At 44.8% G+C, this 15663-nt stretch overlaps 1 protein-coding gene across 1 annotated transcript in view; it reads left to right on the top strand.

Moving 5' to 3' along the window:
• The window catches only part of FEN1 (flap structure-specific endonuclease 1), a 607423-nt gene that overhangs the window by 113700 nt on the left and 478060 nt on the right, over positions 1 to 15663 (top strand). The window contains exon 5 of the mRNA XM_044058601.1: positions 2534 to 2643. Coding sequence (XP_043914536.1) covers positions 2534 to 2643 — 110 coding nt within the window. The remainder of the gene's footprint in view (positions 1 to 2533; positions 2644 to 15663) is intronic.

Here is a 15663-nt window from a genome sequence, read left to right as displayed (position 1 = left end):
GATTAGTAGCCCTTTTTTGGGGGAGGATGGAAGTTAGTTGCCCTGTAAAATGTCTGAACCTTTCTCGTGATCTTCTCCATCAGATTATCAATTGCATTTTCAGGATCTTTGGGTATTTACCCCAGTGTAATGAGACACCCAGCATATTGAAATCAAAATTCTGCAATGAAAAACACAGCACATTGAAAGGAACTGTACAGTAAAATTTGACAGCTAGGGCACTCTGAAATTAGTACTACAGTTAGTTGGGAGTGTTCCCTTCTGTAGTTCTACCTTCCCTGAGCAATTGAACTGAAGTTGGTGAAAAGAACAATTTATTTCAGTTTGACTGGGGAGGTCCACTGGGCTCAGTGAGCCCATTTTCAGTGGAGGCCTAGGGAGAAAAGCTCTGCATTACACAGTGTATTCACAGTTACAAAGTAAACAAAATAAAATATAATTTTGTGTCAACGAACAACATAAATCCTTTGGTTTTATAGTGTCTTAAGTATTTAGGATGGTAGTATGTAGTGTAGGTACAGGAAGAACATAGAGAAGAAATTAGTTACAGTTTTTATTTTAAGCTAAAGAACAGGAGTAAGTTCCCTGAAATATAAGGTATCTGAAGTTTAGGAAGGCAGAGGAAGGTAGGATGTGAGGGGGAAAAGATTAAGGAGAGAGCAAAAGGTGTTAGCGGTTATTTGAGGGTTGTACAGTTGTGAGTTTACATTATTTACAATTAAGTTAGGTTTATGCTCGGAGGTAGACAAAAAAGCTTATGGGGTGGGAAAAGTATAAGGCTATGTGCGGAGAGAACAGTTACATTTCCAGTGGGAAGAATAGGAGTGTAGCAAAGTTTTAAAGGTTTCAAAGCTTTCAGAAGTCCTTAAGAGAGGATGACAGAAAATTCCATTTTTTAGCTCATGAAAAGGATGATAGAAGCCATCCAGCAGAATGATTGGGTTTATGGACAGTGATTAGGTTTTGGTGGGTTGATCTTAAATCTTGGAGGGGTGTATGGTTGGAGGATATTTGTTAGAGCTGGGCACTTAGTAGGTTGAAAAATTAGTCTAGGGGCTGTAGTAATTTGGAGATGGTCTAGATGGTTGGAGTTCAAGCCAGTGTAACAGATGGAGGGCAGTACAATGATGGGAGGAGACCTTGACTTTGGTGGCAAATTTTAGAAATCTTATAACAGACTTCAGTTTGGAGGAGAGAGGCAGATAGGTTTGTTAGGAGCGGAGTGCCATATGAGTGGAGGAGGGGGTAGATGGGTAGTGGCAAGAGTTTGTCTGGTGGGAGGGGAAAGGAAGTGGATGTTTCTGTATAGCATACCAATTTTAATATGAATTTTTTAATGTTTTGCTGGATGAGTGTGTCGAATTTTAGGTCTTCATCAATAGTTACTCCAAGAAGTTTAGTAAGGAACAACCTGTAAGGCAGCATTGTTGTGGCTATTAATTTGGAAAGACTTTGTATCACGGGGGGAGGCTTTTGAAGGAGAGAATAACAGTATTTTGGATTTGTTGGCATTTAGTGAGAGGTGGTTTTGGAGCATCCATTGTTCGGTGGAGGAGAAAGCAGTTTGGGTTATTTGTAGCTCGAGACATTGGAAGCGCAGCAGATTAAAGTTGAAGTTGATGTTTCCACTTTGATAAAAGAGCTTGTAAAGATTTTGAATTGTGTTTTTTGCCAGGGTGCTTACTGACTGAGGAGCACCCAGCAAAACCCTTGTGCTTTGTCTTCCTGTAAACAGACTAGTTCCCATTACTGCCACCCCCCCCCCCACCCCATTAGCACCTTTATCCATCTTTCTCTTCTGTACTTTTCATTCCTGCACGGTGTATTTTTTGTGTGTGCCGGCAGTAAGGCAAAGAGCTCTTTATCGTTTCAGTAGTCAGTCATACCTAACCTCCTTTGTATTATCAGCCTGTTTAGGTAGGTGTCCTTTTTTTCCCCTAAAATTTTACTGAAAAGGTAAATTTGTCAATCCATTCACATCCCCTTTTCCCATTTTTGTACATGGGGACAGGGTGTCACTTCAAACCTAGTCTCTAGAGAAGTATCCCTAGTATGTTTACCAGTAGAATAGTTTACTACCTAGTCTTCATTCCTCTGGATTTGTCCAGGCAGTTTGTAATGGTCAGGAACTGAATGATGGCCTCTGTTTCATGCGGCTGTATAAGAGGAACAGAGCAAGGGAGTTCTTTGTTCTCATTTCCCTCCAGTTCTTCCAGTGTATACCTGAAAGCCAATAAGTCAGACCTGGTCCTTCCTAATTTGGTGTTTGGTGTCTGCAGTAGTAACTTGCTCCAGCAGCATCATACTGAAGCTTTGCTTTTGTGGTGATTAATTCCTGTGGCTGTAGTGTGCCCAGCCATGACCTTCCAGGATCACGGTCATCATTTGTATGGGGGTGGGGTGCATAAAATGTTTGAACCACCTATTTTTTTTGGGTCTGTTATAAATTTATTCTGAATGTAGCTCACTGTGAAATATCTGATATGGCAGTTTTGGCAAGGTGTTTTAGTATTTTGTTTGTTTTTATTTGCAGGTGAGGTGGAGGAGGTTGAGAAGTTCACAAAGAGGCTGGTAAAAGTAACCCAACAGCACAATAAGGAATGCAAGAAGCTGCTGAGGCTCTTGGGAATCCCTTATGTAGAGGTATAGTAAAACAATGGGGTTCGGGCAAAGTACCCCTTGGACTGGGATTCGTTATGTGCAAGTGCAACAAAGCAGCATCTGGAGGTAGAATAACTGTATAGGGTGTAGAAACCCAAAACCTGGATACTGTGTGCAGTTACTAAGGCATTTGTTTGGAAAGAACACTTGTATTGAGAGGTGTTAGTGGAATTGCTTACCTTGGGTATCTGTAAAACTGTAAGATGGGGGCATGTAGTTTAGCTATAGACAGATGTGTTGTACCACTGGCTACCTTTACAAGAAGTGGGTGTAGGCATATAGAGAGAGGTATGTGGAAATCTGAACAAGTATAATTTACATCCAGATATGGATGTGGACAGAGTAACTGGTTAAACAGAAATGGTTTGAAACTTCCAGGACTGTATATGTTGTACAAAGTATGACCCATGGATATGGAGTACAGTAAGTATGATGTGCTTTGTCTTGGTGCTGTAACTTTAATACTGAATGTATGTATATGTATGTGTATAATATATTTGTCAACCATGTAGGTATACTGGTCAAAATATCTTCTCCAGCCATAGCTGGGGCTCCTTTAGGAGCAGTGCAACAGAGCCAGGAAACATGATTATGGAATATAATATTAAATACACTAGTTGTAGGAAGCTAATGTAACTGCAATGTACAAAAGTACATGGAATGTAATCTAATAAAACATTACTGACATTCTTGTATACACTGTCTTGGTTTGTATTCCATGTTTGTACGATAACGAAAACATTTGTAGTAAACAAGTTAAAGGCACTGACCGTCTTGTATTGCTAAAGGAGTTGGATCCTTATCCTTTGAAAAACATTTTTTGAATTAATGTTGAAAAGATTTGATGCTTAACTAAAGTTCATAGGTTAGTACTAGACTAACTGCCTTTGCCGGCCATTTTAAGCCTAGCCAATTATCCCGCTTGGTGCTTAAAATTAACCTATTCTGTTGGAATTTAGTTGCCTTTCCAAGATCTCTGTATATTACTCTAGTGATCATTAGATTGAAACGTAGACCTTTGGAGAGAAACACTGCATTGGAATAAAGCATTTACGAGCTGCCTCTGTCCAGTAGTAGTACAGATGGAATCCTGGGGTGGAAGAACTTCCTGTTTCCCATACATTGGCCCAAGTTGCACTTGAATGTGGCCAGGGATGAGCTTAGTTTTCCGTAGGTGATGGTTTGTCCCAGAGCCGTAGTATCCTCCAAGATGCACCTGTCCTTCCAAGCAGTTTTGTTAATGTTGCGGAAGAGGTTTAGGTCCCTGACTTGAGTATTTGTGATTCCATTTGTATTTATGGATGTGCAGTAAGCCCATCAGTAATGGGTCAGAGGATGCTTTCCATGCTAGACACGAGTCACCTCTTGGCAGTCTATAAGAGACTGAATATAACAATAGGGTTTTGAGGCAGTCCTTGGAGGATGTATTGTTTAGGCCTTCTATCCTTAGTAGGGTGTCTCTGCAAGTGTTCAAACCATTTTGTTTGGACAGATGATGCCAGAAAGGGTGTTGTATCCAACGATTGGCCTACCGAGGGCTGAGTAAAGTGGTCCAGTGACATCCCTAGATCTAGACACAATTAGTTTATAAGCTGAGCAATATAGAAAGACGTCTTGCAACTGTGGAAATATGATCGTCAAGAGTTGGATCACTGTCCACATAAGAGTCGACCAGTTTGGATTTTGGGAACTTAGGTGGGTTGTCAGTGTGAGTTCACCAAAGGAGAAAATTATGCTGCTTTTAGCTTTAGTCTGAAATTGGCACCGGTTTTGTTTGGAGATTAATCAGTGCTCCTAGCTTGCAGTCATTTGCAAACTTGGTTAGCTAGAGCATTTTGGTACTGGCATTTACTTTTGAGAAGTAGATGCCAAACAGGAGAGGCCCCAACACTGATCCCTGGGGACTGGTCTTTTGTTGCGGTAGCTTCTCCTGTTTTGATCTGCATCCTGTGAGCCAGTCAACAGTCTAGTGGGGAGCAAAGGGATCTGTTCTTAGTTTATTAAGCTTTTCTACTGTGCCTGATTGGGGGATTGTGTCAGAACCCTTGGCCAGGTTGAGGCAAGTGGTGTGTACTGTTTAACCTTTGTCTATTGCTTTGGTAATTTTTGAAAGGTCCACAAGGTTGAGTAAGCATGTCCTGACATTCACGAATCCAAACTGAGATGGGTCCAGTGTTTTAGAGGTTTCCTATGTCCTTATTGATTGATTATTCCATGTTAATTCTTTCCATGGTTTTGTGTATGAGATCAGACTTCTGCATCTGTAATTGCCTGGATCCTTGGAAGGTCTTCTGTTATGCAGGGGAATAACTGATCATATTGATCACTGCTGCAATAGCCTAAAGATGTGTGGGTTATATCTGGCTTTGGGATACAACAGCCAGCTTCCAAAGCTTCGGTGCTCCCAAACAGCTGGGTTGAGCAGGGCTGACTAAGAAGTTTGGACACAAAGTCCTTCAGACCTTTCTTGCCACTGGAGTACTGTCCTCTGTTGGCTTTCAAGGATCGTTCGGCTTGAACTGTTCTCTTCCTGGGCAGATATGTTCCCTTTGGGGAAGGACCTTCCACAATTTTTAAACTTGCCATAAAATGTTTCTTTTAAATTGGAAATGTTTTTGACTGTCACATAACTTTGTACTTTGAAATGGGAAAGAACTTTGTGTTTGACTGTTTAAAATTTGAACATTTTAATTTTTTTTTTCTCCTGTGGAGAAACTGTTTAAATTACTTTTTGGTGCTGGTAAGAGTGCTTCTTACCGTTTTTGTTGGGAAAAGTGACTGTACTAAAATTTTACCAGTTCATACTGCTCTGTTTCCCAGAGAAAGAAGCACTATTTTCAGCTTGACCATGCAACAAATTACTAGTCCCCACTGTCTGTCCTTCTAGTATAAGTTAACTAAGCCTTTGACACCACAGGAGGCTAGCAGTTTGCCTCAGCTGCAAGGTGGGTGACTCTTTGGCCAAAGATGGTTACTCAGACCACTCACCTTTCCCCAAGATAACTACTTTTGCTTATACAGTCGCTATGGACTGCGAGTTGGCCATGTCCTCTTTGCATATTGGGGTCCTGTCTGTGGACAAGGAAGTGCCACTTAAGTATTCAGGAAAAAGGGCTAGTGAGGATATTGCTGCTTAGCCAGAATGTTGTGCCCATTCCTGCAGAAAACCATTTCCATTAATAGCCCTGTTTGCTGTTGCTTTTTGACAGGAAAGTTGAAACAAACTAAATGCTCTCCTTTTCTCCTGAAAGGAGGAGTTAGTCTGGCTCTGGGTCTTAGTCTGGCTCTGGGTCTCTGGTCATTTCTGGTAAGAGAACGATTCTTTGTCTGAATAAATTGAATCTGGAGAGGAATGTCCTGCAACAAATGCAGGTTTTTCTTCTCTGAATTCTGATTCAGACTCTGAGGAGAGCATGACATGTGAATTTCCCTGGCCAGGTGTCTTTTTCTGACTGCTTCCAGAATGTGCCAGTGTTTCCAGAGAGAACACTGAAGTTTGAGTCCCTCAGAAAATGCTAATATGTTACAACTGCAACTTTCATAACCACTTCCTATTCCCTAGTGTTGGCACTGGATGATGTTTTATCTTAGCTTGTGGCTATATCTCTCAACCTGTTGGAGCGAGAAGTCTGGAGAAAGCCATAAAGAATGGGGGTAGGCCCAAAAATAGGCAGCATTTTTAAATATTGCTCTTAAACGTAGTAGTAAATTGCATGAATTTCTGGAGGGTATTAAGTCTGAATCTCAATATCATTAGAGTCCGACTTCAGTCCTAAATGTTTGGCAGTGATGTGGCAGAAAACTGCAATTGAGTAACGGGCCAAAAATAGGAGGCAAAAATCTGTACAGTTCAGATGTATCCTTATGGCTTCCCTGATGGCTAGCTTACTGCACCTAAGAAAGTAGTACAAAGTTCCTCAGTCTTTCATATTTCTATATAATAATCCCAAACCTGATTCTGAAACTATAGCTAATAATAGATCTGAAGTAGTTAACTTCATTTGATCAGCAACCTGTGGGTATCGGATCCGATTCGGATCCAAGCCGGCAGCTTTCTTAGCTAAAAGATCTGAGCTCAAAGCTCCTCCCCCTACCCACAATGCCCTGCCATCTCCCTCTAACCCTCAGATCTCGTTTGCCGCGGCTTCCATAAGCTTCTTAGAACGAGCTTGGTACTGTGAGTTTAGGATTATATATACTTTTTCTGTTTAAATTTCTGTGTGTGTGAACTCCATTCTATTGGCCTTTGGGTAGTTTTAAAAAAACGTTTAGTTTATTCCCTCCCCCCTCTGCATGTGTGAAGGTGTGTGTGTAGGCCTGTACTTTTCTTCCAATATGTCTGAAGGCCCAAAAGCTGTGTTCTCAAAATGCTCAGTGTGGCCATAAGCTGTCCCCAGCGGATGGCCACACTCTGTGCGGTATTTGCCTGGGAGTTGACCACCTTACTTCAGGCTGCACTATGTGCAGCCTTCAACCCCAGGGCATTGAGGGATAGAAGGGCGAAGCTTATCCTTGCGGGCCTTTTGTCCCCGAATTCCACTTCGTCCTCTTCCTCTGTGGCGCCAGCCGCGGTTGCTCCATCTACCACCTCCGATCGCCTGGCCGGGACTCTTATCTCCCTCTTCGGCACAGGAGGAAAGGGACACTGAAAGGACAGGGAGCGGGGAAAGAGGCACCGTAGTCACAAGAGGCGGTCCGAGTCAGCTCCATCGGCTCTGCCGTCCAAGCAGCTTGCCTCTCCCCTTAAGGTGTGAGGGGTTAGTGGCCCATTGGCTCCATTGAGGTTTGAGCACACTACTCTTTCGGATCAGATAGGGTCACTTCCGGCACTGATCCGCACGTCTGATCCGGGGGGACTGCTTTCGGATCCTAGGGAAAGCCGTTCTCCCTTGGCATTCGACGTAGTGGAAAGGGTCCTTTCGAGGGATTTGAGGCCCCAGGCTCTTGCTACGGATCCACCCGCCATTCCCTCTCAGATGGGTCTGTCTTCCATCATCCGGCCCCAGGGACAGTCTGCGCATATGTCCCAGATGGTTCCCGTTGAACAGGACATTGTTGGTGAGGCCTCTTCGGATAGCCCCCCCTGAGGAGGTCCCTCACAAACGAAAGTGCAAAAGGAGGCACTTGGACTCACCTGAGTCCCTCACAGAAGACACTGACTTAGGGGAAGGTTCCCCAAGGTCACCCCCCGAAGAAGTCTCCTTTGGAGACATTATGGAAATGTTACGCATTAGAGGGGGGTGGTCTGCCCAAAAGCCTTCCTCTAAGTCTGTATTTCTGGAGGCGTTTGACGCAGGCCCATCTACCTCTTGGCTGTCCCCTCCTGCCGACCCCCTGGTGGATCTCATAACTACAAGGACATGGAAGGAGCCGGACACTGTCGTGCCCAATACCAAAGAGACCTGACAGGATACTCACCCCTCCCACGGACAGGACAGTTTGGAGCAAGGGTGCCCCAGTGGATGCCATAGTGGTGGCAGCTGCTACTAAAAAGCAATTAGCACAGGAGAGTTCCTCGGTACATCCTCCAGACAAGGAGTCTCTGATGGACCGCCTTAGAAAGCGGATGTTCGCTTAAGCGTACACCTCTGTAAGGTCACTGAATTATATGGCACATGTAATTCTGCTCCAGTAGGACCTTTTCAAAGAGTATGCTGGGTCACCCCCAGAGTCCATGTCGGCCGAGAACAAACGGACCTTGGCTCGGATGGCCACTCTCGTCATTTACTAATACATATATGTGGCTTCTCTCCCATGCCACGGAGGGAGCGGCTAGAGCCAGCGGAACAGATGCTGTCTTACGCAGACAGGCTTGGCTCAGTCTCATAGGTTGGTACTAGGCTATCGGCCCTAGGGCCAATATAAGCCTAGCCATAACAATTCCCTGGCTATTTCTTCCCACACTATTTACTTCCCTGAACCCCTGTCTAGCAGGGCGACTGACGTGATCCCGGGGTGAATTTCCTATCTCCCATCCAGTCATCAAGGTTCCTTTTGAAGAGGGCCAAAGAGGCGCTCTGCTTGACATGTATGGGCAGTCTATTCCAGAGTCTGGGGAGTCTCTGGGTCAGGAACCTATCCCTCCAGCATGTTTTGTTTATTGTGATAAGATTTCGATCCCTGGAGCGTGTGGCTCTGAGGGATGTGGATTTCTTTAAGTGTAGCATGTCCAACAGCTCTGGGTTTGACATGGCCTTGTATGTTAAGCAGAGATCACCTCTGAGTAGACAATATGCGACAGAGTATAGCTGGAGATTTTTAAGGTGGTCGGCATAGGGCACCTGCTATAGGCCTGTGATTCTTTTAGTGAGGTATTTCTGCGGCCTTTCCAGTTGTTGCAGATGTCTTGAGAGGTACATACCAAATGGGGCGTTGTATTCTATAATGGGTCTAATGAGGGATGAGTACAGTGGGACAATGACCTCCTTTTTTCTGGATGAAATGCCCTTAGTGATGAGGTGTGCCACATAGGAGTTCCTGACTGTTGTGGTAATGTGGTTATTGAAGGTGAGACCACTGTCCCCCTGTGTCCCTAAGTCTCTTATCACACTTTCGGTGTTTAGTGTACTGCCACCTATGTGATAATTCATGGGTACATGTATTTTCCCAAAGGGGATAACTATACATTTCTTGGCATTGAGCTTGAGCCCATGGCTCTGGCACCAAGCATCTGTTTCTGTAAGGCCCTTTTGTAGAGTATCCACATCATTTGGAGATTCAATAATGGCTCCCAGTTTGCAGTCATCTGCGAACTTTGTTAGCCAGAGTCTCTGCGATTTTGCGGAACCCTTCTAGGCATCCTTCGTGAATGTTCCTTTTGACGGTTCTACTCTTTTCGGCAAAACTGTCCGATACGCTTCTCCAGAGCGAGAAAGACGGGAAAATGTTGCCTGCCATCGGGATCCACTTCTCTGCTCCTCAGAGGTCCTTCTCTAGGAACCAAAGAGGACAAAAGATGTGGTTCCGGAAAGCTCAACAATCCCGTTTTGCTGTGGATCTTTCGTCCTTCAGAGGCAGAGGAAGACAGGGTGGACGCCGGCCCAGAGGCAGAGGGGTGCCGAAGAAATTCTGGTCGAGGGAACCCTTTTCCAATCGACTCGCGCAACAGCCCTGAGGGGTTGCCAGACTGCTCTTCTCTGGAGGCAGTCAGGGGACGCTTCTCGAGGCACCTAGCAAATTGCGAGTCCATCACAACAGATCACTGGGTGCTCTGAATTATGTCCAGAGGCTATTCTATCCCTTTCCTAACTTATCCCCCCCGGTCAGGGAAGTCTCCCTGATGTTCCACCCTATGAGAGAGGCAGCAGCCCTCGAAATAAGAGAGCTGCTAAGAAAGAGCCATCCAGCACGTCCCCCTCGGGCAATCCGGATCGGGTGTTTACTCCAGGTTCTTCTTTGTGCCAAAAAAGACTGGGGACTTGCGACCCATTCTCGGCCTGTCCACACTGAAACCTGTCAGTCGCCAAAGAAAAGTTCCAGATGGTCACTATTCAATTCATTCTACCACTTTTACAGGAGAACGACTGGATGTGCTCGATGGACCTCAAGGATGCGTACTACCACATTCTAATGGACAGGTGATACAGGAGGTTTCTCCGCTTTCGGCTTGGAGCCAGCAATTATCAGTTCAGGGTCCTAGCCTTCGGTCTCACCACGGCCCCCAGGGTGTTTACCAAGGTCATGGCAGTTGTAGGGGCCCACCTGAGGCTTTAGGGAATACAGGTCTTCCCTTACCTGGATGACTGGCTCCTAACCGCCCCCACCAGGCATCAACTTTGTTCAGGCAGGGACTATTTCTTGCATCTAGCCCACCTAGGAATCGCGATCAACCTCAAGAAATCCTCCCTTCAATCTACTCAGATTTTGGACTTCATAGTGGCCAGGATAGACACGATACAATCCAAAGTCTTTCTGATGGAGGGCAGACTTCGCAATCTAAACCTTCACATTCTTGCTCTTCCACAACCATCAGCCCCCCCCCCCAGCAGGACTAGTCCTGAGGGCCCTGGAGTCCATGGCAGCGGCCATCAATCTGTCGCCTATCGCACGTCTGAAAATGAGAATCCTTCAATGGCCCTTACAGGTTCAATGGTCCATCCTGCATCATCTCCTGTCTACACCTATTTCCCTCAGCAGGATTTCAGGGAGGCGCTACTTTGGTGGCTCCACTCCAGAGACCTCTGGGAAGGGCGCCCCTTCGTCTTGTCCCCTCCCCAAGTCACGGTCACCACGGACGCATCTTTCTTTGGGTGGGGGGCATTGCATGGGCAGATCTGTCCAAGGCACGTGGACTCCTCGCACAGAGACCTCATTGTATATCAATGTCCTGGAGATGAGGGCGGTGCTTCTAGCGTTGCAGGCTCTCCATCCCCTTCTTCCTCCAGGGACTATTGCATTCCCCGACAACATGTCGGTAGTCTGGTACATAAACAGGGGGGACCAGGTCTTAACCTCTTTGCAGAGAGGCCATGAGTGTGGGAATGGGTGATATCCACCAACCGCTTTCTCATAGCAACGCACATTCCGGGCTGGTCAAACATTTTAGCGGACAGGTTGAGTCTAACGATCCTCTCACCTTACGAGTGGTGTCTGAACCCAGTAGTAGCGGAGCAACTCTTCCTCAAATGGGGTCAACCTTGTGATCGGTTCGCCTTGCCTTCGAACACAAAGTGCAGCGAGTTCTTCGTGCTAATCCCCCCACCAGGAGAAGTCCCCAGAGACACACTGGTTCATGCTTGGCCATCCGGTCTTCTGTATGCTTAACCTCCTCTTCCATTAATGACAAAATTCTTGCATAAAGCTCATCGGTTGGGGAGCATAGTTATCCAAATAGCCCCCATTCTGGCCTCGCCGGACTTGTTTCCCATGCCTATGGTCTCATCTAGTACATCCTCCCTGGATTTTAGATCCCATTCCGGATCTGATCTCTCATCCTTTAGGATTGAAGACCCCCGACCTGGACTACCTCAAGCTCTCAGCTTGGTTGATGCAGTTCCATTGATGGCTAGGACTCCTGGTATATCTTCCTCAGTTAAGGCCATCCTGGTGGCTGCCCATAAACCATCTACCAGGAAAATCTACAAGAGTAAATGGAAATGTTTCTCTGTCTGGGCGGAGCATAGTAATTTGGATCCCTTCACTGCTCCTATCCCAGCAGTTCTAGACTTTCTATCCCATCCCATAGTTCTTCTACTAGTAAAGTCCAATTGGCAGCTATTTCCCACTACCACGTTGGAAACCGTTTAGTCCCCCTAGCTTCCTCCCCAGATTGGCAAAACATTCCTGAAAGGAACCTTTCAGTTAAGACCCCCTGTTAGACGCAGTTTCTCCATGGGATCTAACCCTAGTTCTACAGGCTCTGACCGGTCCTCCCTTTGAACCTGCAGCTTCAGTCTACTTAAAATATGTATCTTGGGAAACGGCCTTTCTAATTGCCATTACCTCAGCTAGGAGGGATATCGGAGCTTCACGCTCTTTGCAGTAAGCCTCCATATATCATCTTTCATAAAGACAGGGTTTCCCTCGGGGCTTAACCCCTCCTTTCTACCTAAAGTGGCTTCAGAAGCCAATATCAACTAGTCCATCAATCTACCTGTCTTTCCTAAATTTCAAAGGAAAGTATAGACTCCATTGTCTGGATGTTCATAGACAGTTACGATTTTAAACAGAACAGCCGATCTTCGAAAATCAGTCTGGGTAAACGAGTCACTAAAGTAACTTTAGCTAGCTGGATTTCTCAATGCATCCGTCTTGCATACAAAAGCTCTGGTCGTCCTGAGCCCCTGAGGGTGCGAGCCCATTCTACCCGATCTGTGGCTGCTACTGCTTTCTGGTTAAGGGTTTCTTTGGATGACATTTGCTCAGCAGGTACGTTGGCTTCCTCTCATACCTTTATTACACATTACAAGTTGGATTTAATATCCAGAGGACGCGCATCTTTTGGCTTTGCAGTGCTCCGGAATATCCTTTGAGGACCTCCCAAGTTGTTGGTAGCTGGGGACTCTGTCCCACAGGTTGCTGATCAAATGAAGTTAACTACTTCAGATAAAGAAGTTATGTACTCGCCATAATGTTCCATCTGAGTAGGTAACTTCATTTGTCAGCAACCAACCTGCCCTCCATCCCCCGGACCCTTAGTTTATTTCGAAAAGATCAGGATATGTTACTTCCAGATGACATTAGGTGGAATGTATAGTACTCCTTTCTGGTATCATAGTATTTTTCTATGACTTTATGGCAAACTCGTTCTGAAGATTAGAGGGAGATGGCAGGGCATTATGGGTAGGGGGAGGAGCTTGGAGCTCGGATCTTTTAGCTAGGATCACTGCCGGCACTGATCCGGATCAGATACCCACAGGTTGCTGACAAATGAAGTTACCTACTCAGATGGAATGTTATGGTGAGTACATAACTTTTTCGTCCATCTGTTGCCAAACATTTTAATTATTCCCCTTCTGACAATGTTTAACAAAAAAAAAAGTTTTGGAAAAAGTATACTTCTGCAACTTTAATGTTTGGAATTTTGAGTTGTCAGTCTCTTATGTTAGTGTATTTTAATTGTGAAAGTTTGAGGAATGTTTTATCCAGAGTTCCTTCTGTTTTAAGTGGTTTGTTTCTTTTGGTTCACTGTTTAAAATGTTTGACTTTCGATGCTACATCCAGGGCTGTTGCCAGTGATACCGTGTTTAAGAGGGTTTGCCAGGTTGTGTTCTCAGAACCTCTCGGAAGAAGTTTTAAAAATATGTAAAATTTTCTTTTGGATAGAGATTTGGTTTTTTGAACCCTCTGCTGCAGATAAAAATATGAGAGATGTAAGCTGATACAGGGATTCTCACGTTTTCCACCCCCATCTTTAAATTTTTCAAGAGCTTTTCTGCACCCTTGTTGAGTCTTGGCAAGAAACAAAATAGTCTTGGCAAAATGCTGGTAAGCAGAATTTAAAACTGCAGAGGAGGTCCAAAAAGAAAACCCGTGAATCCTTTGAACAAAGGACAGTCCAAGTCAGAATGACTATTTAATGGACCTTCTCTTCCCCAGCTCCACCCTGGCAGTCCCTTATCCCTTCCAGCAAGTCTGAATGTTCATTTCTCTGACAATAGATTGTTTCAGATAAATGGATTGAGAGACTGATTCAGCAGTGTAACAGTTTGCAGTGGGGGGGGGGGATCCTTCCTTTGGAGGGAATTTAACATCCACCAGACCAATCCACTGTGTTCCCCCTGCCCTACAGCACATGCTTTTTCAGGGGGTGGTAGAAATGGTTCCTCCTTCCCAGTTTAGATGTTTTTATTCAAGAACGTTTCTGGTGCCAAAGAAAGGAAATGCTTAAAGACCAGTTTTGTATGTTTCTTAAACCGGCTTGATGCCCACATTCAAAATGCTTTAATTTCACAGCCTGTTACTGGAGTTTAACCATAGACTTAAGAGGTTTCATATTCATATCCATCCAGACTTCAGATGTGTCTGAATCATATCTGTTCTTTTGCCTTGCCGTTTAGGCTTTCCTCTGCTCCAGGTGTTCACAAAAGTGTCTAGCTCTTTATAGCCCATTGCAGGCTACTGGTAAACCATACAAGTGTCTGCATTCTCTCACTTGAGTAAGAGAGTTCTTATGTAGGCTGGAATTCCAAGAGAACTTTCAGGTCTTTTTGACTTTATCACAAAGGTTTATGTTCCTGAGGTGTCCTTTTTTTTTTTTTTTTTTTTTTTTTAGAGACTTCAATACAAAGAGCTTTTCTGCCAAAGGGGAAAACATATATAAATTGTATGTTTTAGATTTATTTCAAGGTGTCTTTACTCTGACTTCAGTCACTGTGAGGGAATACGTTTGGACTCTGGCCTCATGGCATCTGATTCTTCTGATACCTCTGCAAGACTCCACATGAGAAAGGAACACTGGTATCTGAAGTCTCCGATTCCAGCACCAACACATTATTTTTCCAGAATTCATTTCTGGAGTTTGAGAGTAGAGAAATCCACTGGGTAGAGAAATCCACTGGGTGGAGTTATCAGATGACTCCACATCTCCCCTTCATCCTGCCTCTCCAAACCAGTCACCAAATATCCCTTAGACTTGACTTGGAGTAGTGTCAATGAGATAAAGGTGCAAGGTGTTTGGGACAACAGACCTACACTAGCATATGCATTATAATTTTCTTAGGTGGCGAAAGCCAGGGTACCTTTTTGGCTAGGGCCGATAGCCCAGTACCTACCTATGAACTTAAGAGATTTATTTGTCCTTATCAAAGCGCCAGACTCTGAATCCCCTTTGGACCACAGGACCACTTCAAATTGTTAGGGCAGTGTCGCAGTCATCTGTATGTAAACAAGGGGAAACTTGGTCTAGGCACATTAGCCATGGCAGCATACATTCTATCAGAGCAAAGTTGTGTGGCAGTCGAGCTGCGCAAGACTAAGGCAGGCCCTCCGTAATGGAAACTAGATTGGGGCTTGCAAAGTTTGATCCATCTGTGGTAATTGCTTAGTCTATTTTTTTTTTGCTGCCTCCCTGAACAGGTAGCTGGCAAAATTCCTTTTCAAATTCTATTCAAGAAGGCCTGGAAGACTGATGCTTCTTTTCCGCAGACAGAATTGTTCCTGTATACTTTTCTGCCTATTATCTAGGGTGCTTCTGAAGATTCAGGAGGAATCCCCCAAGATCATTGTGGTGAGAGACTTCTGGCCCAGGCAACAGTGGTTCTCCCTTTTGTTATTGGGCAGGGACAGTTGCCACTAACTTCCTCAGAGTAGATGTACTTGTGCAAGACCAGGAGTGTGATACATCCTGACACCAAACCGCTTCAAATGTCTGCCTGGATAATAGGTTCATAATACCTTTTAGGCACCTATTTTACTGAAGCTGTACTAATGGAGGCAAGAAAACCAACTAGAAAATTGTGTATTGGCAAATGGGAAATGTTTTCTAGTTGGTGCCGGCATCACCACCACCACCTGTTCAGGACTAGTTACACTGATTTTTACAATATTTTCGTGTTTTCGTGT

This window comes from Protopterus annectens, chromosome 16.part0 (genome assembly GCF_019279795.1).
Source record: "Protopterus annectens isolate FY-2018-M chromosome 16.part0, PAN1.0, whole genome shotgun sequence".
Taxonomy (NCBI): Eukaryota; Metazoa; Chordata; order Ceratodontiformes; family Protopteridae; genus Protopterus; species Protopterus annectens.
Note: the sequence above shows the minus strand (reverse complement) of the source record. Positions and strands in the feature narration are given on the sequence as shown.